General features: G+C 41.4%; 3 protein-coding genes and 1 long non-coding RNA gene across 4 annotated transcripts; 3 read left to right on the forward strand and 1 right to left on the reverse strand.

Moving 5' to 3' along the window:
- Window positions 1–3,263: 3,263 nt before the first annotated feature.
- On the forward strand, window positions 3,264–6,913 carry LOC117756027 (glycosyltransferase family 92 protein F13G3.3-like). Its single transcript, XM_034576304.1, has 4 exons — window positions 3,264–3,438; window positions 5,181–5,511; window positions 5,620–5,795; window positions 6,507–6,913. Exons 1-4 carry the CDS (start codon window positions 3,332–3,334, stop codon window positions 6,745–6,747), a joined length of 855 nt encoding a protein of 284 aa, XP_034432195.1. The 5' UTR covers window positions 3,264–3,331; the 3' UTR covers window positions 6,748–6,913.
- Window positions 6,914–9,085: 2,172 nt separating this feature from the next.
- On the forward strand, window positions 9,086–12,327 carry LOC117756505 (glycosyltransferase family 92 protein F13G3.3-like). Its single transcript, XM_034577050.1, has 5 exons — window positions 9,086–9,094; window positions 9,244–9,385; window positions 10,524–10,906; window positions 11,015–11,190; window positions 11,900–12,327. The coding sequence occupies exons 1-5, from the start codon at window positions 9,086–9,088 to the stop codon at window positions 12,138–12,140; spliced, it is 951 nt and encodes a 316-aa protein (XP_034432941.1). The 3' UTR covers window positions 12,141–12,327.
- Window positions 12,328–13,459: 1,132 nt separating this feature from the next.
- LOC117755502 lies at window positions 13,460–21,150 on the forward strand. Its single transcript, XM_034575345.1, has 5 exons — window positions 13,460–13,518; window positions 14,336–14,943; window positions 19,471–19,801; window positions 19,911–20,086; window positions 20,713–21,150. The coding sequence occupies exons 2-5, from the start codon at window positions 14,342–14,344 to the stop codon at window positions 20,942–20,944; spliced, it is 1,341 nt and encodes a 446-aa protein (XP_034431236.1). The 5' UTR covers window positions 13,460–13,518; window positions 14,336–14,341; the 3' UTR covers window positions 20,945–21,150.
- Window positions 21,151–22,367: 1,217 nt separating this feature from the next.
- LOC117755505 lies at window positions 22,368–25,247 on the reverse strand. Its single transcript, XR_004612604.1, has 4 exons — window positions 25,222–25,247; window positions 23,908–23,986; window positions 23,723–23,805; window positions 22,368–23,245 (listed from the first exon to the last, which is right to left on the reverse strand). It is a non-coding gene; the product is annotated as an uncharacterized LOC117755505 (long non-coding RNA).
- Window positions 25,248–27,150: the final 1,903 nt, after the last annotated feature.

Below are 27,150 nucleotides of genomic sequence, written 5' to 3' on the forward strand. Positions count from 1 at the left end.
TGTACAGTATAGTTTTTGCCATTCACCCATTCAAATCGATGTGCAGCATCTCTGTGGCAGGATCTAGGGGCAATTTGGGGTTTATATATGGTATACTGGTTTCTCTCTGTGTGCATGAAAACGGTGGGGGTTACTTGACATTCTTGTGAAGGGTTCTGTGAAAAAGTTCAAAGAATCTACAGTTTGTGAGAAAACAGACAAACACTGAAGTGCTTATTGGTTTAGAGACCAAACAACATCCATCTGTGGCTGTAGCATTAGTATAAAGTCTATTTTCTCCAAAAGAAACGTGTCAAAGCACAGGTAATTGTAAAAGCTTTAAATGTTGTGTTAACTGCTCTGTTGTTGGACCTGTCGGACAAGTACGGGCAGTGAAATAATAAAGGGGTGTCACAAAGAGTGTGACTTGTGTGTGTGGTTGCATAGTTGGGTGAGGTTGGCCAAGTAGGGTATCCCAGATGAATGTAACCAGGGCTAAACACCATCATGGCATCCAGTAAAAGACAACAAAGTCGATAGTCAGCAGTTAGGACAATGGTTGCTGCCTAGCTGAACCATATTACCTCATTGCCTTGGTGAGGGAGCTAAAAAGGGAAGAGGAAAGTGCATGTGGGTGTGGAGACAATGACTAATGCCAGTTAAAACAAGTTTGATTACAAGGAATTTAAATTTGAAAACAATATTTGCTTTCTTCATTCCCTGCACCCACACCTCCAAAGCTCCGGTTGGATTGGCTTTATCTCTCGCTTCTTCAGGATGTGATGCTGGTTGTGACATTTACCCCAGAAAAACTAGACTGCTACTGAATAATGGAGGGTAACAATGGATTTGCAGCACAAAAAAATAAGTTTTACACTGGACTGCAGTATGCAGAGTGTGTATGAGAAAATCTTTTTTATCTCTGAATAAATACACTCAATGCCTCTGCTCACAGTCCTTTCCAATTCCCAGCAAAATTAGCGCATTAACCCGAGTGTCACTTTTCCATCACTGCAGATAGGATTAAATCCTGTGTCGCCTTCAGTCATTTGAATCTTGATTGAATCCATTCCCACTGCAGACACAAGCCAGATGTTAGCAGATGTTAATTTTTTTTAACCAGTGGAAAAGGGTTTTTATAGAATGGCAAGAATTAACTTTTTCTTATCAACAAAAGTGATTCCCACTATCATCAGTTGGCAGCTGCTACATTAGCCTGATTTACATTTGATCGTTGAACACAACGATTCTCCTGATCGTCCTTTAAACGATCAATCGACTTCCTTCATAAACCCATAACAGACCATGAATTAAACCATGGGCCTTTTTGTATAGACACAAGTGTAAATTATCATTTTACCCGTTTAGCTTCGTTCACTCCAATTCATTGCCGAATACCTCATGACTGCCCTCTAGGTGAATTGCAGCCAATTTCGGTGAGATGGTACTAACAGGAATTGGACAAGCTCTCTTGTAGATTGGCTCTGGTGGCGGGATCATGAGCTACATTAGATAGATGGAGCGTTGCCACTCTGAGAGGGGTGGGGCGGAATAGTCCAAGTGGTACTAGCCCTTTTAACAGCTAAGATTGAAAGTATTCATTAAACTGCAAACTGATTTTCAAAATTTTCCTAATCCAAGGTGTGATCATCAGGGTTACTTTTTTACGTTAAAATAACCTTTTTGTGTATGTTGTGCTAGCTTGAGCTCTACAAAGTTAACATCTCTATATCACCCAGCTCTTACTGAACAAGTTACAATAATAATATTTAGCACAGATGTGCATGTTAACTGAGAATAGGTGCAACTGCAAGGTTGTATCCTGGGATTTAAAGAATAAATATTGGATCATCCAAACAAATTCCCCTTTACATTTGGATCTCTCGTTGTGGCTGGTGTCAGGCTCTTGATCAATGATGTTTTGGGGGTGAAGTTAATATTGTAACTAGACACAAAACACTAATGCTACACGTGGGTTGGGTGTCTGATCTCACTGTGTTTGCTTTGTTCCTTATACAGTGCCTTGCATAAGTATTCACCCCCCTTGGACTTTCCTACATTTTGTCATGGTATAACCACAGATTAAAATTTATTTCATTGTGATTTTATGTAATGGACCAACACAAAATAGTCATTTGGAAGTGGGGGGAAATATTACATGGAATTCAAAATTATTTTACAAATAAAAATCTGAAAAGTGTTGAGTGCATATGTATTCACCCCCTTTACTGTGAAACCCCTAACAAAGATCTGGTGCGACCAATTGCCTTCACAAGTCACATTTGCAAGTCACATAATTAGTAAATAGGTTCCACCTGTCTACAATTTGATCTCAGTATAAATTCACCTGTTCTGTGAAGGCCTCAGAGTTTGTTAGAGATCATTACTGAACAAACAGCATCATGAAGACCAAGGAGCTCATCAAACAGGTCAGGGATAAGGTTGTGGAGAAGTATGAAGCAGGGTTAGGTTATAAATAAATATCCCAAGCTTTGAACATCTCATGGAGCACCATAAAATCCATCATCAGAAAATGGAAAGAATATGGCACAACCGCAAACCTACCAAGACAAGGCCGTCCACCCAAACCGACAAGCCGGACAAGGAGAAAATTAATCAGAGGAGCAACCAAGAGGCTCATGGTAACTCTGGAGGAGCTGCAAAGATCCACAGCTGAGGTGGGAGAATCTCTCCTGATAAGCTTCTCCTGATGCTGGTTGTGACATTTACCCCAGAACAACTGGACAGCCACTGAATAATGGAGGGTAATAATGTTTGCTTTGTTCCTTATATCTAACTTCTCCTGCTGTGGTTCCTTATTCTACCGCAGGTTGGGAATCTCTCTTCTGTGTCTAGATGGACAAGATAAAAGACTTAAGATGGAGGCTCTTCCTCCTCTTCAGTATTACCTTCGTCAGCATCTTCATCCTCACTGTGAGCTCACCCAGGAGGAACAGCTCTATCCCGAACCCACGCAGGGCTAAGAGCACTTGCCCCTTGCATGTCTCTGATCAGACCATCACCCCCCTCAAAGACACCAAGCACCTACTGGTGTCGGCCTTCATGGACCAGAGGGTGCAGGGCTTTGATATACGCATCATTGGCCTCTTCAGGATAGACTCCATCCAACCCCTTCACTGTCGCTTCTGCTGTGCAGGTTTCTTGTCGATCACAACTCCAGCAAACATTTTACAACATCCAGAAATATTTGGATTTCCCTTCGTCACGACAGATGTCATGTGTCCGATTCCTGAAAACTGCAACGCAACACATGTCACCTCTTCTGACTCAGCCAGAGAGTGGGATTGCACCTAAACAGATTTGGCTTCCGATAAGAAACAGAAAGACCAACATGGACGAGGAGGAAGAGTTGCAGTTTAACTTCACAGTCTGCATCTCCAGCTTGTTTGCAGACTACAACAACGTGCTTCAGTTCGCCCAGACCCTGGAGATGTACAGGTCAGTGCAGCAGCAACGCCACAAAACTCGGTCAGAAATAACAACACCTGACACTGTCACAAAAAAATACTGCAGTTTGTTTCAGGGATTTTGGATTTCATCCAGTTATTCTCGTCGAGAGGGAGCGGTAGGTGGTGTCAAATGTCACCGCGGCGTATACAACTCATGCACTCACATTTGGCATCCTGTCAGTATGCTTTAATGTAGCTGCAGGCAGAGATTTCAGATCAAATCCTCCTGGGCTCAACAGAAGGAAGCAACTCAATCAGACAAACATAAAGCTCCAAGCGACACAACATCCATCCAGTATCATTGTTTCCACCATTACTGACTGATTTGTTTCGCTGCAATCGAACATCTTCAAACATTTGAACTTAAGCAAGGCCACAAAGACAAAGACAGCCATTTTTAAAAAACAAAACCCAGTTTTAAAATAAAACCAGATACGCTATACTGCAGTTTAAGCCCAGACTTATGAGGCCTCCCCAATTTGAAGGTAACCTTTCAAAACTAACGCTCTGTCTGAAATCATTCACTAACTCCTACTTTACTAGGGTCTTCCAGACTAATTAGTGAGCCCATCAGCAAAAGAAAAAAACGATTTCAGACACTACTCAGTGCATTTTACCTGCACCGGTAATGATGTCATTGTCGCAGGATTATGACTCACAACAACAACAGCGTCGGAAAATTTCACTAAACATTTGGACAGCTCTACAAAATGGCGAACACACACTATACAGTGGACTACATAGTAATTAGTGGGTGATTTCTGACACAGCTTTAGTTCAATTCATTCATTTAATTATGGGACAATTTGTACCAGACTCACAAACATATTTGAAACTGGTGGCACCCCCTATTGTGGGATTTCAAATATAATTTTCCACATGTGATTCCAAACTCTTCAACTTCAAAATTTTCTACAGTTTTTACTGTTGTAATATATATATATATATATATATTATTGTTATATTAAAGAAGAAAAAAAAGATAAAATTTTTGGGGGGTATTTGTGGTGCCCCCTATGGATCAGGCCCAAAGTGCTTTTGTCGGCCTATTCCTACTCATGAAACGATGATATCTACCTGTGACAAATTCAATCAAGTCAATTTGACTTTCAAATTTTAATCTTGGGGCCCTTAATTACAGCGCCACCATCTGGTCACTTGGACGTCTGAAGAGCTCTAGTAATAACAAGAACAAGAACAACGGACAGAAAGGGAACAGGTTTTGATTTGTTTATAAAGATGTGGTTGGTGTACACAGTTTGCAGAGATCAGGGGAAATATAAGCTACAATGTTACAAAGGACATAATGTGTTTACAACCAGACTTGAACGGACACCTCATCTCAACAGCCGACGCTGTAGCTCTTACTGTATCAGGAACAAGCAAAAATCACTGTGGCACTGAAACTGCGTTTGGGTATTTTCTAAAGGAAAGACTCCCAATTTTAGATTTCTAACTCTTGCTCCCCTGAAGTTTGAAAGTGCTCATAGAACTTTTACAACAGCTCAGGTTCCACAAGTACATTTTTGCATTCATTTTCTCCATTCGCGTATCAGAAAATTTGTGGAACCAGGCCAACCAGTAACGAGATGATAATGACCATAAAACATTTTATGTGAGTTGTCTGACTGAGGTGCAGTTCAGGTTCAGTTCAGGTCACTCATGTTCAAACATTTATTGCAGTAGGCGTGGCTCCATTTATTTGAACCTTTGCATCACTTTTGCCCTCAGGTTGCTGGGTGTGGGCAGAGTGGTGATCTATAACACCAGCTGTGGCCCAGAGCTCGAGCGTCTGTTGCAGATCTACAGCCAGGACGGCTTCCTGGAGATAGTTCCTTGGCCCATCCACCAACATCTGAATCCATCTAAAGGCTGGCTCTTCTCAGAGCACGGAGGGGACGTGCACTACTTTGGCCAGTTAGCCACGCTCAATGAGTGCATTTACAGATCCATGGAGCGCTCACGCTACGTCTTGCTGAACGACATCGATGAGATTATAATGCCTTACCAACATGACAACCTGATGTCTATGATGAACATGCTCCAAGAGCAGCATCCAAATGTAGGATATTTTTCCTCTGTATTTAGGAATAACTCAACATTTACACATTTGTTTTCGAATTCTTTTATTTCATGCCACATCTGTCAAACCTGAACCTATGTTCTGCAGGCTGGAGTGTTCATCATAGAGAACCATTTCTTTCCCAAGAAACCCTTTGAGGGAGACAAACCAGGTCCACTGCCTCAATGGAGAGGGGTGCCAGGCTTTAATATTATGGAGCACATCTACAGGGAGGAGCCTGACAGAACCAAATACCTACCCAACAAGTTGATAGTTAAGCCAAGGTAGGAGAACTTGTCAGAATGCTGAGCTGTTTTTTAGACATGATCTCCTCTTTCACATATGAAGAATGCAGCAGGAGTTTGTCCGGGTCAGACACGTTCACAACAGGACAATGTACAGAACATCCAGGCGAGGGGTGGAGTCTGGGTAGAGAATAAAAGAAGGCAGGACATAACGTATACATTTTGATGCAGAAAAGCAACGTTATCGCCAAAAACTCCCGAATCTCATTGTCTTACTAAGTGAACATCTTTGTCAGCGTCTCCTATGTGTATGACATCTCTCTTTCATCCTGAGATATTTTAATTCTTTTCGTATTTTTCAGTTTTGCGTCTGCTGTGTGTTATCAGCATGATCAACGTCATCAATGCATTAACTCACTCGCTATGAATTGTTCCGATGTTTCCTGCCGTATTCTCACGTGGGCTCACTCTAACATCTTCCCACATTTTAACAGGGGGTTGGCAAGAAAAGTTCTGAACATTTTCCGGAAAAAACAGGAATGTGTCTTTAGTTCAGTACATGTCTGAAAGCAGCTTTTGAGAAATTGCAGGAGAAACGATATTTCCATGTCCTCAAAGCTCATGTATAATAATGTGGATGAATGTGGCACAAAAAGCTACAGATATTTTAAAAGAAACTGTTGAAATGTATTAATGATAACAAGCATAAACACCTTACTGAATGTCTAATTGACTGTGTGTGGATCACAGGGCGGTGGAGCAGACCTCGGTACACGAAGTGCTCAAGCAATTCAACGAAACCTTCAAGGTTCCGATGGAAGTCTGTCGGATCATCAACTGCCGAATGATATACACAAAATCACAGCTGGAGCTACTCCATGTAGACACCCGACTGTGGGACTTCTCAGATGATCTATTGACCAGCGTGATGAAGATGCTGAGGAGAGCCGGGCTGCTGAGCTCCGAGGTGGAGGGTCGACAGATTGGATAAACAGGCTGAGTGAATGCACATTCTCACCACCAGGACATATAAAAAACATTTGAAAAAGGAAGGAACGACACTGAGCTTTCACATTTTTAATGGGCTGAGGGCCGATGTCTACTCACTATTGTAGAGAGCAGGTTGGAAACTAAAAGGGGACAAGGGCCCCGAAGCTCTGGAGCGACTTGCTAGAGGAAATTAGGCTGTCAAAGTCAGTAGCTGTGTCTCAATTCAGGCCCGCATCCTTCAGCAGACTTGATTCATGAAGACTTGCCGAAATAAGGATACAGAGGATTTCATATCTGCCAGCTGCTTTTCACTGCATTGCATCGGCCCCAGAGAGAATCCACCCGCTTGGATCCTCTGTTGCTTAGAAATGACGCATTTGCCAGCAGCATTTGAAGGAGCATTTGGCGCCATTGGCCTTTAAATGCAGCCTCTGAAGGATGCTGCCCCTGAATTTGGATACAGCCAGTGTCATCTTTTAAGTCCCTTCTTAAAACGTACTTTTACCAGAGAGCCTTGCGTGATTGTGCGTGTTGTGCACCTGCCTCTGTAGGCACATATTACTTTCTTGATATATGTCCCTTTAATATAACACCGACCAGGTTTATTGTTGGTCAAAGGTGCATTAAAAAGCTAAAAACTACTGAAGAAAATCTAATTGGAGCAATACAATTTTTAAATGTTTGTCAACTTAAAAACTTCTGTTCATAATTACTAAAATTAAGAAAAAAAGACTTAAAAAATCCTTTCAATAATGTGGAAAAAGTAGTTGGAACAACTTAATTTGAAGCAGTATTCAACTTAAACATTTGTGTTTTATAACAATTCTTAAGTAAGTAGAAATTAAAAATACCTTTCATTGCAGAGGAAAAGCTAATTGACCTAACTCAATGTTGGTTGTTGTTTGAAGGTAATTTCTTAATAAGTTACAGTGACTCAAAAAAGATCAACGCAAACTGTTGCGTTCATTTTCTTTGTTGAGACAAGGTATTAGTGTTTAAAGTGTACTGTTATTTCTTTAACTGCTATTTACTACATTGTATGATTTTTTAGGAAGTATTTTTGCACTATTGCGGTTTGCACTACTCTCATCCTATCGTGCATACTATGTTTTACTATGTACTACATTTTGAGTACCTAATATGTAGCATATATTTAGAGACAGCATTTCAATCCCGCCTAAAATCTACATAAAAATGAGGATACATTCACCTCCTGCTTCCTGTTTCATTGTGAGATGTGTGCACTTTGCTCCGCCCTGGAGATAAAACCAGTGACGCCCCCCCCCATACTGAAGAAAAGCACAGGTTTAAAAAAACATACAGAGGCTGCATTTGACTGTGCATCTCTTTCCACTTCTCTCAGAATCACCTCAGCTTTCGGTAAGTCACATGATTTCTTGAGGATGTATAATATATTCACTGGAGGGAAAAAGGTCTCCGATTTGTTTCTTTTTAAAATGATTATATGGGAAAATCTGCTCCTCTGTATTTACAGGACTTATTCATTAAATTCTTCTCAAGGTCTTTCCTTCTTTATGAGATAACATGTGTTATGATTAATGATTTGACAGTATATATCAAATACTTTTGAATTTATTCGACTTTGCTTAAAATAGACGTTTTTAGCGTCTAACTTCACGTCAGCTCTTTATGTTCCACTGGTTTTAATCTACTACATCCTGTTTCAGGTCCTCTGATTTTAATGCTCTTTTTAAATCTATGATTTTACTAAACCAACAAGATACGAATATAAAAGTCAAATGAACGATAGCAGGTCGACTAGTGGACACACCCACATAGTCCTGAGGAGTGGTCTAATCAGAAAGTACTTTTGTGCATGGACTGTAGGTGTGCAGAGACATTAAGCTGATATGGAAAACGTGTTGGGAAACATTTATCATCTTCGCCAAGCAGGTGGAGTTTTTACACCTGTCCGTTTGTTTGTCGATTGGTTTGTTCGGATTCAGAAAACGTAATTAATCCCAAAAGGGAAATTCACTTTACAATCTATCCCATTCATGTAAATAGAATATTTAAAAACATAACTCATAGCAGCAATCAATACATCAACATGTCAGTGACAAGTGCTCAGATCCAGAGGAGCCAGTTGAGAACAACAGTTTCAGGAAGGAGACAATCCACATGGTTATGGGGTGGCTGAGATGCCTGCAGGTTGACTACTATTCTTATTGGACTTTTGATTCAATATTTTTTGCCTTTATTCACTTTTACAGAAACCAATATTGGGTTTATAATTCACACCTCTTCAGTAGAATTCTTTGCAGTTTGGTCAGAGTTAAAGTCTCTAACTGTGGTTTCTAATCCCACCACAGGTTCGAATGGACAAGGTAAAATATTTCAGATGGAAGTTTTCCTCCTCATCATTTGTACCTTCATCTTCCTCTGCATCATCAGTGTGAAAACGCCTGTGACGTTTAGGTCAAATCCAGGACCCTACGGGCTGAGCAGAACGTGTCCCTTTCATGTCTCTGATCAGACCATCACCCCCCTCAAAGACACCAAGCACCTACTGGTGTCGGCCTTCATGGACCAGAGGGTGCAGGGCTTTGATATACGCATCATTGGCCTCTTCAGGATAGACTCCATCCAACCCCTTCACTGTCGCTTCTGCTGTGCAGGTTTCTTGTCGATCACAACTCCAGCAAACATTTTACATATATATATATATATATATTATTGTTATATTAAAGAAGAAAAAAAAGATAACATTTTTGGGGGGTATTTGTGGTGCCCCCTATGGATCAGTCTCAAAGTGCTTTTGTCGGCCTATTCCTACTCATGAAACGATGATATCTACCTGTGACAAATTCAATCAAGTCAATTTGACTTTCAAATTTTAATCTTGGGGCCCTTAATTACAGCGCCACCATCTGGTCACTTGGACGTCTGAAGAGCCCTAGTAATCTTGAGCCCTAGTAATGACTGGCATCAGAATGTACAAGAACAAGAACAACGGACAGAAAGGGAACAGGTTTTTGATTTGTTTATAAAGATGTGGTTGGTGTACACAGTTTGCAGAGATCAGGGGAAATATAAGCTACAATGTTACAAAGGACATAATGTGTTTACAACCAGACTTGAACGGACACCTCATCTCAACAGCCGACGCTGTAGCTCTTACTGTATCAGGAACAAGCAAAAATCACTGTGGCACTGAAACTGCGTTTGGGTATTTTCTAAAAGGAAAGACTCCCAATTTTAGATTTCTAACTCTTGCTCCCCTGAAGTTTGAAAGTGCTCATAGAACTTTTACAACAGCTCAGGTTCCACAAGTACATTTTTGCATTCATTTTCTCCATTCGTGTATAAGAAAATTTGTGGAACCAGGCCAACCAGTAACGAGATGATAATGACCATAAAACATTTTATGTGAGTTGTCTGACTGAGGTGCAGTTCAGTCAGACAACTGACGTTCAAACATTTATTGCAGCAGTAGAACAGGTTTAGCGTCTAGGCTCCAACTTAATCACTATTACAATATGATTACACAGGAATGATGGGAGTGATGAGCAAATACTTGTAACCCCCCGTTGGAGCCTACAGGTGGATGCTGGGGTGGTGGAGGGGCTGAAGCAACTAGTAGCAATACTGCAGCAGCAGTGCGAGCAAAAGGGATGATGGAAAATTTCTCTCTGCTTAAATAGACCACCTGATAAGGTGGGTGTGTATTATTGATGGTTGTGGAGAGTGAGGTAAGTTACATGATGTATGTCACAAGATTGGAGCAGCGCAGCTCGAGTTGGCTGCCTGAACTAGCTCGCAGGCGTCGCTCCATTTATTTGAACCTTTGCATCACTTTTGCCCTCAGGTTGCTGGGTGTGGGCAGAGTGGTGATCTATAACACCAGCTGTGGCCCAGAGCTCGAGCGTCTGTTGCAGATCTACAGCCAGGACGGCTTCCTGGAGATAGTTCCTTGGCCCATCCACCAACATCTGAATCCATCTAAAGGCTGGCTCTTCTCAGAGCACGGAGGGGACGTGCACTACTTTGGCCAGTTAGCCACGCTCAATGAGTGCATTTACAGATCCATGGAGCGCTCACGCTACATCTTGCTGAACGACATCGATGAGATTATAATGCCTTACCAACATGACAACCTGATGTCTATGATGAACATGCTCCAAGAGCAGCATCCAAATGTAGGATATTTTTCCTCTGTATTTAGGAATAACTCAACATTTACACATTTGTTTTCGAATTCTTTTATTTCATGCCACATCTGTCAAACCTGAACCTATGTTCTGCAGGCTGGAGTGTTCATCATAGAGAACCATTTCTTTCCCAAGAAACCCTTTGAGGGAGACAAACCAGGTCCACTGCCTCAATGGAGAGGGGTGCCAGGCTTTAATATTATGGAGCACATCTACAGGGAGGAGCCTGACAGAACCAAATACCTACCCAACAAGTTGATAGTTAAGCCAAGGTAGGAGAACTTGTCAGAATGCTGAGCTGTTTTTTAGACATGATCTCCTCTTTCACATATGAAGAATGCAGCAGGAGTTTGTCCGGGTCAGACACGTTCACAACAGGACAATGTACAGAACATCCAGGCGAGGGGTGGAGTCTGGGTAGAGAATAAAAGAAGGCAGGACATAACGTATACATTTTGATGCAGAAAGCAACGTTATCGCCAAAAACTCCCGAATCTCATTGTCTTACTAAGTGAACATCTTTGTCAGCGTCTCCTATGTGTATGACATCTCTCTTTCATCCTGAGATATTTTAATTCTTTTCGTATTTTTCAGTTTTGCGTCTGCTGTGTGTTATCAGCATGATCAACGTCATCAATGCATTAACTCACTCGCTATGAATTGTCCCGATGTTTCCTGCCATATTCTCACGTGGGCTCACTCTTACATCTTCCCACATTTTAACAGGGGTTGGCAAGAAAAGTTCTGAACATTTTCCGGAAAAAACAGGAATGTGTCTTTAGTTCAGTACATGTCTGAAAGCAGCTTTTGAGAAATTGCAGGAGAAACGATATTTCCATGTCCTCAAAGCTCATGTATAATAATGTGGATGAATGTGGCACAAAAAGCTACAGATATTTTAAAAGAAACTGTTGAAATGTATTAATGATAACGAGCATAAACACCTTACTGAATGTCTAATTGACTGTGTGTGGATCACAGGGCGGTGGAGCAGACCTCGGTACACGAAGTGCTCAAGCAATTCAACGAAACCTTCAAGGTTCCGATGGAAGTCTGTCGGATCATCAACTGCCGAATGATATACACAAAATCACAGCTGGAGCTACTCCATGTAGACACCCGACTGTGGGACTTCTCAGATGATCTATTGACCAGCGTGATGAAGATGCTGAGGAGAGCCGGGCTGCTGAGCTCCGAGGTGGAGGGTCGACAGATTGGATAAACAGGCTGAGTGAATGCACATTCTCACCAGCAGGACATATAAAAAACGTTTGAAAAAGGAAGGAACGACACTGAGCTTTCGCATTTTTAATGGGCTGAGGGCCGATGTCTACTCACTATTGTAGAGAGCAGGTTGGAAACTAAAAGGGGACAAGGGCCCCGAAGCTCTGGAGCGACTTGCTAGAGGAAATTAGGCTGTCAAAGTCAGTAGCTGTGTCTCAATTCAGGCCTGCATCCTTCAGCAGACTTGATTCATGAAGACTTGCCGAAATAAGGATACAGAGGATTTCATATCTGCCAGCTGCTTTTCACTGCATTGCATCGGCCCCAGAGAGAATCCACCCGCTTGGATCCTCTGTTGCTTAGAAATGACGCATTTGCCAGCAGCATTTGAAGGAGCATTTGGCGCCATTGGCCTTTAAATGCAGCCTCTGAAGGATGCTGCCCCTGAATTTGGATACAGCCAGTGTCATCTTTTAAGTCCCTTCTTAAAACGTACTTTTACCAGAGAGCCTTGCGTGATTGTGCGTGTTGTGCACCTGCCTCTGTAGGCACATATTACTTTCTTGATATATGTCCCTTTAATATAACACCGACCAGGTTTATTGTTGGTCAAAGGTGCATTAAAAAGCTAAAAACTACTGAAGAAAATCTAATTGGAGCAATACAATTTTTAAATGTTTGTCAACTTAAAAACTTCTGTTCATAATTACTAAAATTAAGAAAAAAAGACTTAAAAAATCCTTTCAATAATGTGGAAAAAGTAGTTGGAACAACTTAATTTGAAGCAGTATTCAACTTAAACATTTGTGTTTTATAACAATTCTTAAGTAAGTAGAAATTAAAAATACCTTTCATTGCAGAGGAAAAGCTAATTGACCTAACTCAATGTTGGTTGTTGTTTGAAGGTAATTTCTTAATAAGTTACAGTGACTCAAAAAAGATCAACGCAAACTGTTGTGTTCATTTTCTTTGTTGAGACAAGGTATTAGTGTTTAAAGTGCACTGTTATTTATTTAACTGCTATTTACTACATTGTATGATTTTTTAGGAAGTATTTTTGCACTATTGCGGTTTGCACTACTCTCATCCTATCGTGCATACTATGTTTTCCTATGTACTACATTTTGAGTACCTAATATGTAGCATATATTTAGAGACAGCATTTCAATCCCGCCTAAAATCTACATAAAAATGAGGATACATTCACCTCCTGCTTCCTGTTTCATTGTGAGATGTTTGCACTTTGCTCCGCCCTGGAGATAAAACCAGTGACGCCCCCCCCATACTGAAGAAAAGCACAGGTTTAAAAAAACATACAGAGGCTGCATTTGACTGTGCATCTCTTTCCACTTCTCTCAGAATCACCTCAGCTTTCGGTAAGTCACATGATTTCTTGAGGATGTATAATATATTCACTGGAGGGAAAAAGGTCTCCGATTTGTTTCTTTTTAAAATGATTATATGGGAAAATCTGCTCCTCTGTATTTACAGGACTTATTCATTAAATTCTTCTCAAGGTCTTTCCTTCTTTATGAGATAACATGTGTTACGATTAATGATTTGACAGTATATATCAAATACTTTTGAATTTATTCGACTTTGCTTAAAATAGACGTTTTTAGCGTCTAACTTCACGTCAGCTCTTTATGTTCCACTGGTTTGAATCTACTACATCCTGTTTCAGGTCCTCTGATTTTAATGCTCTTTTTACTTACAACAAGCTAAACATTCTGAAAGTCCTCTTTTACTTTTGTATGACATTTTGGCTGCAGTAACACACAGTAGCACTTGAATGCAGCCAAAACTAACTCGTGATCTTTTAAAGCCTCTATACTCACACAGGCGGAAGGGAAATTCACTTTACAATCTATCCCATTCATGTAAATAGAATATTTAAAAACATAACTCATAGCAGCAATCAACACATCAACATGTCAGTGACAAGTGCTCAGATCCAGAGGAGCCAGTTGAGAACAACAGTTTCAGGAAGGAGACAATCCACATGGTTATGGGGTGGCTGAGATGCCTGCAGGTTGACTACTATTCTTATTGGACATTTGATTCAATATTTTTTGCCTTTATTCACTTTTACAGAAACCAATATTGGGTTTATAATTCACACCTCTTCAGGAGAATTCTTTGCAGTTTGGTCAGAGTTAAAGTCTCTAACTGTGGTTTCTAATCCCACCACAGGTTCGAATGGACAAGGTAAAATATTTCAGATGGAAGTTTTTCCTCCTCATCATTTGTACCTTCATCTTCCTCTGCATCATCAGTGTGAAAACGCCTGTGACGTTTAAGTCAAATCCAGGACCCTACGGGCTGAGCAGAACGTGTCCCTTTCATGTCTCTGATCAGACCATCACCCCCCTCAAAGACACCAAGCACCTACTGGTGTCGGCCTTCATGGACCAGAGGGTGCAGGGCTTTGATATACGCATCATTGGCCTCTTCAGGATAGACTCCATCCAACCCCTTCACTGTCGCTTCTGCTGTGCAGGTTTCTTGTCGATCACAACTCCAGCAAACATTTTACAACATCCAGAAATATTTGGATTTCCCTTCGTCACGACAGATGTCATGTGTCCGATTCCTGAAAACTGCAACGCGACACATGTCACTCTTCTGACTCAGCCAGAGAGTGGGATTGCACCTAAACAGATTTGGCTTCCGATAAGAAACAGAAAGACCAACATGGACGAGGAGGAAGAGTTGCAGTTTAACTTCACAGTCTGCATCTCCAGCTTGTTTGCAGACTACAACAACGTGCTTCAGTTCGCCCAGACCCTGGAGATGTACAGGTCAGTGCAGCAGCAACGCCACAAAACTCGGTCAGAAATAAACAACACCTGACACTGTCACAAAAAAATACTGCAGTTTGTTTCAGGGATTTTGGATTTCATCCAGTTATTCTCGTCGAGAGGGAGCGGTAGGTGGTGTCAAATGTCACCGCGGCGAATACAACTCATGCACTCACATTTGGCATCCTGTCAGTATGCTTTAATGTAGCTGCAGGCAGAGATTTCAGATCAAATCCTCCTGGGCTCAACAGAAGGAAGCAACTCAATCAGACAAACATAAAGCTCCAAGCGACACAACATCCATCCAGTATCATTGTTTCCACCATTACTGACTGATTTGTTTCGCTGCAATCGAACATCTTCAAACATTTGAACTTAAGCAAGGCCACAAAGACAAAGACACCCATTTTTAAAAAACAAAACCCAGTTTTAAAATAAAACCAGATACGCTATACTGCAGTTTAAGGCCAGACTTATGAGGCCTCCCCAATTTGAAGGTAACCTTTCAAAACTAACGCTGTGTCTGAAATCATTCACTAACTCCTACTTTACTAGGGTCTTCCAGACTAATTAGTGAGCCCATCAGCAAAAGAAAAAAAACGATTTCAGACACTACTCAGTGCATTTTACCTGCACCGGTAATGATGTCATTGTCGCAGGATTATGACTCACAACAACAACAGCGTCGGAAAATTTCACTAAACATTTGGACAGCTCTACAAAATGGCGAACACACACTATACAGTGGACTACATAGTAATTAGTGGGTGATTTCTGACACAGCTTTAGTTCAATTCATTCATTTAATTATGGGACAATTTGTACCAGACTCACGAACATATTTGAAACTGGTGGCACCCCCTATTGTGGGATTTCAAATATAATTTTCCACATGTGATTCCAAACTCTTCAACTTCAAAATTTTCTACAGTTTTTACTGTTGTAATATATATATATATATATATATATTATTGTTATATTAAAGAAGAAAAAAAAGATACAATTTTTGGGGGGTATTTGTGGTGCCCCCTATGGATCAGGCTCAAAGTGCTTTTGTCGGCCTATTCCTACTCATGAAACGATGATATCTACCTGTGACAAATTCAATCAAGTCAATTTGACTTTCAAATTTTAATCTTGGGGCCCTTAATTACAGCGCCACCATCTGGTCACTTGGACGTCTGAAGAGCCCTAGTAATGACTGGCATCAGAATGTACAAGAACAAGAACAACGGACAGAAAGGGAACAGGTTTTTGATTTGTTTATAAAGGTGTGGTTGGTGTACACAGTTTGCAGAGATCAGGGGAAATATAAGCTACAATGTTACAAAGGACATAATGTGTTTACAACCAGACTTGAACGGACACCTCATCTCAACAGCCGACGCTGTAGCTCTTACTGTATCAGGAACAAGCAAAAATCACTGTGGCACTGAAACTGCGTTTGGGTATTTTCTAAAAGGAAAGACTCCCAATTTTAGATTTCTAACTCTTGCTCCCCTGAAGTTTGAAAGTGCTCATAGAACTTTTACAACAGCTCAGGTTCCACAAGTACATTTTTGCATTCATTTTCTCCATTCGCGTATCAGAAAATTTGTGGAACCAGGCCAACCAGTAACGAGATGATAATGACCATAAAACATTTTATGTGAGTTGTCTGACTGAGGTGCAGTTCAGTCAGACAACTGACGTTCAAACATTTATTGCAGCAGTAGAACAGATTTTAATGCTCTTTTTAAATCTATGATTTTACTAAACCAACAAGATACGAATATAAAAGTCAAATGAACGATAGCAGGTCGACTAGTGGACACACCCACATAGTCCTGAGGAGCGGTCTAATCAGAAAGTACTTTTGTGCATGGACTGTAGGTGTGCAGAGACATTAAGCTGATATGGAAAACGTGTTGGGAAACATTTATCATCTTCGCCAAGCAGGTGGAGTTTTTACACCTGTCCGTTTGTTTGTCGATTGGTTTGTTCGGATTCAGAAAACGTAATTAATCCCAAAAGGGAAATTCACTTTACAATCTATCCCATTCATGTAAATAGAATATTTAAAAACATAACTCATAGCAGCAATCAATACATCAACATGTCAGTGACAAGTGCTCAGATCCAGAGGAGCCAGTTGAGAACAACAGTTTCAGGAAGGAGACAATCCACATGGTTATGGGGTGGCTGAGATGCCTGCAGGTTGACTACTATTCTTATTGGACTTTTGATTCAATATTTTTTGCCTTTATTCACTTTTACAGAAACCAATATTGGGTTTATAATTCACACCTCTTCAGGAGAATTCTTTGCAGTTTGGTCAGAGTTAAAGTCTCTAACTCTGGTTTCTAATCCCACCACAGGTTCGAATGGACAAGGTAAAATATTTCAGATGGAAGTTTTTCCTCCTCATCATTTGTACCTTCATCTTCCTCTGCATCATCAGTGTGAAAACGCCTGTGACGTTTAGGTCAAATCCAGGACCCTACGGGCTGAGCAAAACGTGTCCCTTTCATGTCTCTGATCAGACCATCACCCCCCTCAAAGACACCAAGCACCTACTGGTGTCGGCCTTCATGGACCAGAGGGTGCAGGGCTTTGATATACGCATCATTGGCCTCTTCAGGATAGACTCCATCCAACCCCTTCACTGTCGCTTCTGCTGTGCAGGTTTCTTGTCGATCACAACTCCAGCAAACATTTTACATATATATATATATATATATTATTGTTATATTAAAGAAGAAAAAAAAGATAACATTTTTGGGGGGTATTTGTGGTGCCCCCTATGGATCAGTCTCAAAGTGCTTTTGTCGGCCTATTCCTACTCATGAAACGATGATATCTACCTGTGACAAATTCAATCAAGTCAATTTGACTTTCAAATTTTAATCTTGGGGCCCTTAATTACAGCGCCACCATCTGGTCACTTGGACGTCTGAAGAGCCCTAGTAATGACTGGCATCAGAATGTACAAGAACAAGAACAACGGACAGAAAGGGAACAGGTTTTTGATTTGTTTATAAAGATGTGGTTGGTGTACACAGTTTGCAGAGATCAGGGGAAATATAAGCTACAATGTTACAAAGGACATAATGTGTTTACAACCAGACTTGAACGGACACCTCATCTCAACAGCCGACGCTGTAGCTCTTACTGTATCAGGAACAAGCAAAAATCACTGTGGCACTGAAACTGCGTTTGGGTATTTTCTAAAAGGAAAGACTCCCAATTTTAGATTTCTAACTCTTGCTCCCCTGCAGTTTGAAAGTGCTCATAGAACTTTTACAACAGCTCAGGTTCCACAAGTACATTTTTGCATTCATTTTCTCCATTCGTGTATAAGAAAATTTGTGGAACCAGGCCAACCAGTAACGAGATGATAATGACCATAAAACATTTTATGTGAGTTGTCTGACTGAGGTGCAGTTCAGTCAGACAACTGACGTTCAAACATTTAGGTTAGGTTATAAATAAATATCCCAAGCTTTGAACATCTCATGGAGCACCATAAAATCCATCATCAGAAAATGGAAAGAATATGGCACAACCGCAAACCTACCAAGACAAGGCCGTCCACCCAAACCGACAAGCCGGACAAGGAGAAAATTAATCAGAGGAGCAACCAAGAGGCCCATGGTAACTCTGGAGGAGCTGCAAAAGATCCACAGCTGAGGTGGGAGAATCTCTCCTGATAAGCTTCTCCTGATGCTGGTTGTGACATTTACCCCAGAACAACTGGACAGCCACTGAATAATGGAGGGTAATAATGTTTGCTTTGTTCCTTATATCTAACTTCTCCTGCTGTGGTTCCTTATTCTACCGCAGGTTGGGAATCTCTCTTCTGTGTCTAGATGGACAAGATAAAAGACTTAAGATGGAGGCTCTTCCTCCTCTTCAGTATTACCTTCGTCAGCATCTTCATCCTCACTGTGAGCTCACCCAGGAGGAACAGCTCTATCCCGAACCCACGCAGGGCTAAGAGCACTTGCCCCTTGCATGTCTCTGATCAGACCATCACCCCCCTCAAAGACACCAAGCACCTACTGGTGTCGGCCTTCATGGACCAGAGGGTGCAGGGCTTTGATATACGCATCATTGGCCTCTTCAGGATAGACTCCATCCAACCCCTTCACTGTTGCTTCTGCTGTGCAGGTTTCTTGTCGATCACAACTCCAGCAAACATTTTACAACATCCAGAAATATTTGGATTTCCCTTCGTCACGACAGATGTCATGTGTCCGATTCCTGAAAACTGCAACGCGACACATGTCACTCTTCTGACTCAGCCAGAGAGTGGGATTGCACTTAAACAGATCTGGCTCCCCATAAGAAACAGAAAGAGGAGTGAGAATGAGGAGGAAAAGTTGCAGTTTAACTTCACAGTCTGCATCTCCAGCCTGTTTGGAGACTACAACAACGTGCTTCAGGTCGCCCTGGAGATGTACAGGTCAGTGCAGCAGCAACGCCACAAAACTCACCTTCTCTCTGACATAACTAACAATTTAACCTTCGCATCACTTTTGCCCTCAGGTTGCTGGGTGTGGGCAGAGTGGTGATCTATAACACCAGCTGTGCTCCAGAGCTCGAGCGTCTGTTGCAGATCTACAGCCAGGACGGCTTCTTGGAGATAGTTCCTTGGCCCATCCACCAACATCTGAATCCATCTAAAGGCTGGCTCTTCTCAGAGCACGGAGGGGACGTGCACTACTTTGGCCAGTTAGCCACGCTCAATGAGTGCATTTACAGATCCATGGAGCACTCACGCTACGTCTTGCTGAACGACATCGATGAGATTGTAATGCCTTACCAACATGACAACCTGATGTCTATGATGAACATGCTCCAAGAGCAGCATCCAAATGTAGGATATTTTTCACTGTGTATTTGAGAATATTATTTATAAGAGCAATTTGTTTTTCTTAATGGTTATATTTGTCTTTCCATCTTCTATGCTGTGCCATATTCTGTAGACAGGGGTATTCCTCATCAAGAACTATATTTTCCCGAAAAAACACTTTGAGCCAAGTGGGAGGTTTCACCTGCCGCAATGGAACGGGCTGCCAGGAATTAATATTATGGAGCACATCTACAGTGAGGACCCCAGAAAAAACGTATACCATCCGCACAAGATGATAGTTCAGCCAAGGTAGGTGGATTTCGCTATGAATTTTAAAGTCTTAAAATTGAATTGAATACCACTTGAATACCTTTTATATTTATTCATTTGTTTTTTGCCATGAATTTTGTGAAGCACCACTAAAAGGTGTAATGGAAATTTACTTAATAACTTCTTAGCTTATGCTTACAGCAGACATTTCAATCTAGGGTACAGCTCAACATAAACTTTATGGTGCACCCACTGTCTAGCATGTGAGCCCAAGTTGATCCTGATATCACCTTATCAACTATTAACAGTTTGTGCTTTGTTTGAAGAACTCAGCTGACCAACACCCTAATCACACATGATCCCTCTCAAACACATTTAGAATGCAGCCTATCAGTCACACCTCATCAGACAATAAGTGTTTGTTTTGGGATCAGGAGGTAACCCACACAGAGACACTTAAATATGAGCACGAACACATTTCATCTCACTTGCAATCCTTTCTGCAGAAAGCTTTTTACAAATAAATTTACAAAGACAACTTGTCTCAGAACCTCGTTTGTTGACCAAATTTCCACCACAACGGAGACCCTAAAAAGAAATGACATCACTGGGAGCGTATTATGAACAAATATTTGTTACCAAGTCATGTCTCTGTGCAAACACAGGTTGGTGGAGCAGACTTCAGTGCACGAGGTGATCAAACATATGGGAGAAAGCTTCAAGGTTCCACAAGAGATCTGTCGGCTCATTCACGTCCGCACGGCTCTGCAGGGGGCGCTGACGGTGGAGCAGCTCAATGTGGACAAACGACTGTGGGACTTCCATGAAAAACTGGTTCCCAACGTGGACAAGGCGCTGAAGAGAGCGGGACTGCTGAACTCTGAGGGTCAGGGCTGATGGACGGGACTGCACGGACAGGACAACTCTGAATTGAACGCAGTTCAAGTGTCAAGGATAGTCTGGACTAATTGGTTTATTTTGATTTTATTTAGTTATAGATTGCAGCCAGCTCAGGTCGTTTTCTGCACTGTCCCTCATCACATCGACTATAATTACAGTAAATGATGAGAATCCGTCATTAGATTTCCTTGAGACAGGTGGTAACAGTTACCTTTAACAAGGGAACTGACACAATCCCATACCAGGACAGACGCTTGTTTTTGGACTTGTTGCTGGTAACAGTCTGGATGGTCCTTTGTATCTTTGGTCTGAAGTACACAGCGTCCATTTCTTCCAAAAAAGACCTGAAATACTGACTCGTCTGACCAAAATACACATTTCCACTGTGTTGTGGTCCATCCCAGATGCCTTCGAGCCCAGACAAGTCAACGGCGCTTCTGGACACGGTTAACATAAGGCTGCCTTTTGGCACAGTAAAGTTTTAACGGGCATTTGTGAATGTAACTACTTATTGTAGTGCCTGTCAAAGGTTTGCCAAAGTAATCCTGAGCCCATGTGGTTATATTGCTTTTAGATAAATGACGGTTCTGGATGCAGTGTCGTCTGTGGGATCGGAGAGCACGGTTAGTCAGCTTAGTCTTGAGCCCTTGCTCTTTATGCACTGAAATTCCTCCAGATTCCTTGAATCTTTTAATGATGTTATGCACCGCAGAGGATGAAATATCCAAATCCCTTCCTATCCTTCTTTGAGGAACACTGTTTTTAAACATTTCAATAATTTTCTCACACATTTGATGGCAAACTGGCGATCCTCTGCCCATCTTTGCTCCTAAAGACCTAGGCCTTTCCTGGATGCTGCTTTTGTACCGAATCATGATAACAATCACCTGTTGACATCACCTATTTCAAATCACTTCGTTTTTTAATCATTCTAGCTGATTACTAGCCCTAAATTGCACTTTTGCATGTAGGTAAATAGGCACCAGGTTTTTGACAGGGAGAATGCAGTCCAGTGTTCTATCATTGACTGTATATAAAGACTGACGACATAGCTTTTCCCCAAAAGTGAAGCCAAAGTGTCTCGAACACCACCTGGTGGCTGGCTGCAGTATAGGTCTTAAATCCCTCCTCGTTGTTCGTGGATGGGACAGGATTGGACGTGAGCCACATATACGTGTTTATATACAGTGTTATACAAGTGCAATGCTGACTCAGTTGCCAGTCTATAGTTACACCTAGCTTACACTAACGCAGTACAATACATTAGCCTAACAGAACCTCCTTCATAATAAAGTTTTCTTTCTACGTTATTTCAGCCAAATAAGAAATAAGAGGACAAAAAAAAACTAACCCTCAAATTAAACTCCTTTTCATCACCATGAACAAAGATGTCACCGCACACATATTGGACTCGGACACATTTAAAAAAGCATCATCATTTGGAAACTATTTATTGAACATTTGCAACCAGATATCAGTTAAATACAGAACTTTCATTTCTCTCTCTACATCCCCCAACAGCAGGGACTGGCTCCACTTCATTACACTCTGAGAGGAGGGAATGTTACAGGACTTGGTAAGGCGCACACTGTGCTGGAAGTCATTTGGCTTTCTGTCTTCTGATAATAAAGAGAAATGAAATCTGAGTCTGCCTCCTAAATGTCCAGCACTGTTTCCTCTCCTCTCCTTGCAGCTTTTTCACCTGCGGTCAGGTGCTTTTGTCAATCCTGCGCGTACAGACCATGGCGAAAAGACACAAATGGGAGGCGAGAAGAGAAAACCAGTGTAGACGGCTGAGACGGGCCCCGTACTGAATGCGGTGTAGCCATGTCTGAAAAGCTAAAAGTAAAATGATCAACATGAATATATTAGAAAAATGGCAATTAGTCTTTAATAAACACCTCGCCTCACCTACTCCCAACCAAAGACCAGGGTTATAAATTAAAACTGTCCAAATAAAATCAATCAATCAACCAAGACTTTGGGCCCATTCAGTTCCACTTCAAGACTGGAAAATCCTCATTGAAAAAACAAATGGCACTTTTCAGTCTCTTGAACTGGAATCTAGAATCTCGACTCCAACGGAATCGACCCCCCAACCCTAAAATCAACTCTTTCTAATTTACATATATGGGTCAGGCGCTCTTCAAGCTTCCACCATTCTAGCAGTTGCTCCCCACAGGACACGGGGGGGGGGACTCGGTGGTCTCCGAGGGCTAGGCAACGGTTTTGAAGGTCTGCAGTATGAGGTTGGTTTGGTGGATGAGCCGGTTTGCACTGATGAAGACATTTATCGCCCTAGGAAACGAGGAAAAACAACAACTTGAGAAAACAGAACAGATAAAGGCCCGCACACTGTCTAAACAACTGGTAAAGTATTGCTGGGGAAACAGCATGAATGGAGCCGTTTCTGCCAAGACATTCAAAGACTAATAAGTGACCAGCGGAGTCACTTCAGGCAAACAGTCCTGCCCTCCAGTGCTTTCTGAAGCCACAGCCGGCAGCATCTCAGCTTGGCACGAAATTTGGAAACACGAGGAAACAATTACCTCAGTAACCTATCAAACCTGACAGCACTTCTAAAGCGTCCTTATTAACACATAGTATCTTGTATGTTTAAACAGTTTAAAAAACAAATAGCCTAAGGGAAGGACTATTTTTTGGCACCAGCATCCAAGAATCTTATTGCCATTGTGAAGTTGCCAAGCATATCAAACACAATAATTACAGTGCAAATATAAGTTGAATCACACACAGTCTCCCGGTTACACTTACTTTCCGTCTTTGAAGTATGTTTTGAGGGTGTCGCTGAAACTTTTGGAGTATTTCACAAACTCCTTTTTCTGGTGTTCCAGGGCCTTGATAAGCAGAAATAAAAGACACAGAAATGTCATTGTGAAACAAGGAAACGTTTTAACTGTACACAGGTGTGTATTTGTGTGTCTGCGTGTGTCACTCACTCTGCGATTCTGGTACTGATACTTCTTAATGACATTGTTGACTGTGTCCAGGAGCTCTTTTATGGCGCTGGCTATGTCTCTGTCGGTAACAAAAAGGCAATAACAGTAAGAATAAGGCAAAGTCAACAAGACGTGTAACGGTAAGTGATGTCTGTACAGCAAAAGTTAACCATTGTAATATTTGCACTTCCCTCTTTCTCATGAAAGATTTTCTAAATGTGTATTGACCATCATGTGACCTTTTTTTTGTTTCCTCCACTTCCTGTTTTGTCTTGTAACTGCGGCTCACTGTTGCCAAAAACCTCAAACGTAGCGGTTCTGACGCGTAACCTCCACGTTCTCCACAGATGACGGATCAAAAGAATAATCTTTGGGAGAATGTTACCTCCGGCATTAACGCTCTGTAGTAGCAGGGTCTTGACATTTTCATGGTGGAAAAACAAAGAGCAGCAATGCTCGTCAGAAACATGAAGAATGATTCACTACACTAGCTGGTTCTGTATTTGTTGGTCTAGTGGATAATGTGCATTTTTAAAGCTGAAAGTTTCAGGGAAGAAAGGATTTGTGGCTTGTCAGACTTGTCAGAAAAATAATCAGCCTCTATTTTCATCTTTCATTTATCGTCTTATCTATTTTTGGATGGAGAAAGGGGCTGAAACGAAAGATTAGCTACTTTTCTCAGCTTTATACCATTGTAAACTAAACACCTTTGGATTTTTCTGATGGAACAAACTGAGACATCTGAAGACATTACATTGCATTCTTGGGAAACGTGTGATGGTCATAATCAGCTTATATGGAATAATGATGGAAAGCTGGACAGACGTTATATGAAATGGTATGAAAATGAAGAGGCTTATGTGTACCATATAAATATATGTACATCTATATGAGATTCATATGCAATTCCTGTGTAGTGTAATATTACACAGTTGGATAATAGTGTTATTGAATCAAAATGAGTCTCCAGTGTGTGTGCCTATGTGTGTGTTTGTAGCTCAGTGCTGACACACATGAAATACAATGCTGGAGAAGTTAAAGATATTTTAAGCAGAGCCTGTGCACTAGACAAAAGATCAGTATTTAAGTTATGTGTACATTACAGATATTTATTGGTGATTAATTGTAGAGCCCGACCATATGGAGTTTTGCACATATTGACAACTATAAAGTACAGATTTGTCTGTGAAAGACTTATAGCGATTTTTGACAATATATTGGTCGGGCTCTAATAGGTTCTCTAATCTCTAACAGTGCACACTTGTGTTTTAAATATGGCATGACGTGCTTGCCTGTGTACGTGCTCACACTCACTTGATAGTCTGTAGGAAGCGTACACACACTCACACACACACACACTCTGAAAACCACAAAAGGTCCAGAGCGTCAAGAGCCTGAAAAAAAAGAAAAAGAGAAAGACTTGATATTTTATTTTTAAAACAGAGTATCTACATACACTATATCGATTTATTGGTGCTTATCCTGACATGATGAAGTCGTTCAAGTGCCGGCTATGATCACACATCCAAATCAAATACCATTTTACTGGTCAGTGTCTATAAATACGTTGTGTGTCAGCTATTTATTGCATTCATTCAGCCACTGTGGCTTATAACTGGTAGTACATCCCTCCATTGGCATTGTTATGTTACCATTACCATACATAAAAATGATTCCACTCAGTTCAGACAGGCAATAAGAGCTTAAATATAGGAGAGCAATTGTATCAGATCAGTACCTGGTATCAGCACATGTATAACATTTTACAGATAAAACACGAACGACTCAACACTCGCTGATGGACAAACTATGATATTGACTGTATCTACAACTTGTGCTGGAAAGTAACTGGAAATCCCAGAGTTAGCCCATTAGAGAATACGGCAGAAGAATGTCGTGTTGACAACACTCACACTCATGTGGAAGACACCGTCGAAAATGTCAAGAGAGCTTTTGGTGATAAGGACTGATGCCGGTTCCGATGTCCTGTGATCTCTGTGGAATTTATATGCCATGTCATGTCTGACCCGCAGAATCTCCTGCGTTGTTCAAGGATATCCATACCTGATTCTCCTGAGTTTGAGTTAAAAACGGCTTTAGACCTGAGCCAGGAGAGTGGAGCGCCGGTGATGTTGAGGGAGGATTTAAGGCGGGAGAGATAACTTGTGTGGTTGAAAGTGTCGAAAGCTGCAGGTTGAGGTCGAGGAGGATGAAAACGTGAGAGGTGGAGAGTCTGAGGAGAGGAGGGGGTCGTTTAACGAGGGCAGTTTCTGTGCTGTGCTGTGAATCCGGAAGACGGTGATGATGTCAGGGTTTGGGGCCACTGAACCAGAGCTGAGGTAGTATTTCACGATGCCTGTGGGGATGGCTGGAAGACAGTTAGGACGGAATCCAAGACACATGTGGAGTTTGTCATGCCTGTCGTCAAGGTATGCAGCTTCAATGGGGACACAGGGGAGAATTGAGAATGGTGTCATTGGAGCTGGTTGAAAACGTGAATATTAGGTGGACCGGGCTTTGTACTCTAGAGAAAGTAATCTGTTCAGAGATCCACCGTGAGACCTGTTTTCTTGCACCGTCTTTCGTGTTGTCGACTATATGATTGAGCTGAGCGAGTGAACGAGACTGTGTTGGTTTTAATGGGCAGGACACAGGGAGACAGGTCGTTAACATGGTCAGACAGTGGGGTCGACATAAAAACGATGAATCACACACTTCTTCTATTATCCACCTTCACAAAGGCGTGAAAATACCTGAATAAAGAGACATTGGGAAGACATTAAAATGCCACTTGAGAGACAATTAAACAAGGCAGTTCAAAGTGCTTTCACAGAGACACACAACAAAATAGGAAAAACAGCATTGAAGACAAAACAAGGTAATAAATAGTAAAAGATTAATTTGAGCTGCAGAACTGTCAGTTTTTAGCAGAACCTCAGGAAGCTTGTTCCTCATTGGATGTGTGGAAACTTGAAGCTGCCTGACTGAATAACCAGATGACCTGAGGGCTGGATATCCTGTAACACACACACAGACATACATGTTGTGGCTTATAATATGTCCCGTCACACTCAGGAAATCAGTGAAGTCTGTTTGACTTTTTTCACTAAAACCTTTAAACGTGCTATTACAATAGTATTACTTGTCAAATAATTAAAATTAATTAAAATCAGACGTAACATATGTTATATAAATCCTTTAGTTCTCACTCTTTCAATGCAAATATGCACCTATCAGTTTTTG

This window comes from Hippoglossus hippoglossus, chromosome 22 (assembly GCF_009819705.1).
Source record: "Hippoglossus hippoglossus isolate fHipHip1 chromosome 22, fHipHip1.pri, whole genome shotgun sequence".
NCBI classification, from domain to species: Eukaryota; Metazoa; Chordata; class Actinopteri; order Pleuronectiformes; family Pleuronectidae; genus Hippoglossus; species Hippoglossus hippoglossus.

Excerpts from the sequence above, each read along its gene's own strand:
- LOC117756027 (XM_034576304.1), top strand. The coding sequence starts at position 3,332 with ATGGACGAGGAGGAAGAGTTGCAGTTTAACTTCACAGTCTGCATCTCC. Across the intron at positions 5,512-5,619 it reads TCCAAGAGCAGCATCCAAAT|GCTGGAGTGTTCATCATAGA; the intron begins GTAGGATATTTT and ends TATGTTCTGCAG. Across the intron at positions 5,796-6,506 it reads AAGTTGATAGTTAAGCCAAG|GGCGGTGGAGCAGACCTCGG; the intron begins GTAGGAGAACTT and ends TGTGGATCACAG.
- LOC117756505 (XM_034577050.1), top strand. Across the intron at positions 10,907-11,014 it reads TCCAAGAGCAGCATCCAAAT|GCTGGAGTGTTCATCATAGA; the intron begins GTAGGATATTTT and ends TATGTTCTGCAG. Across the intron at positions 11,191-11,899 it reads AAGTTGATAGTTAAGCCAAG|GGCGGTGGAGCAGACCTCGG; the intron begins GTAGGAGAACTT and ends TGTGGATCACAG.
- LOC117755502 (XM_034575345.1), top strand. The coding sequence starts at position 14,342 with ATGGACAAGGTAAAATATTTCAGATGGAAGTTTTTCCTCCTCATCATT. Across the intron at positions 19,802-19,910 it reads TCCAAGAGCAGCATCCAAAT|ACAGGGGTATTCCTCATCAA; the intron begins GTAGGATATTTT and ends CATATTCTGTAG. Across the intron at positions 20,087-20,712 it reads AAGATGATAGTTCAGCCAAG|GTTGGTGGAGCAGACTTCAG; the intron begins GTAGGTGGATTT and ends GTGCAAACACAG.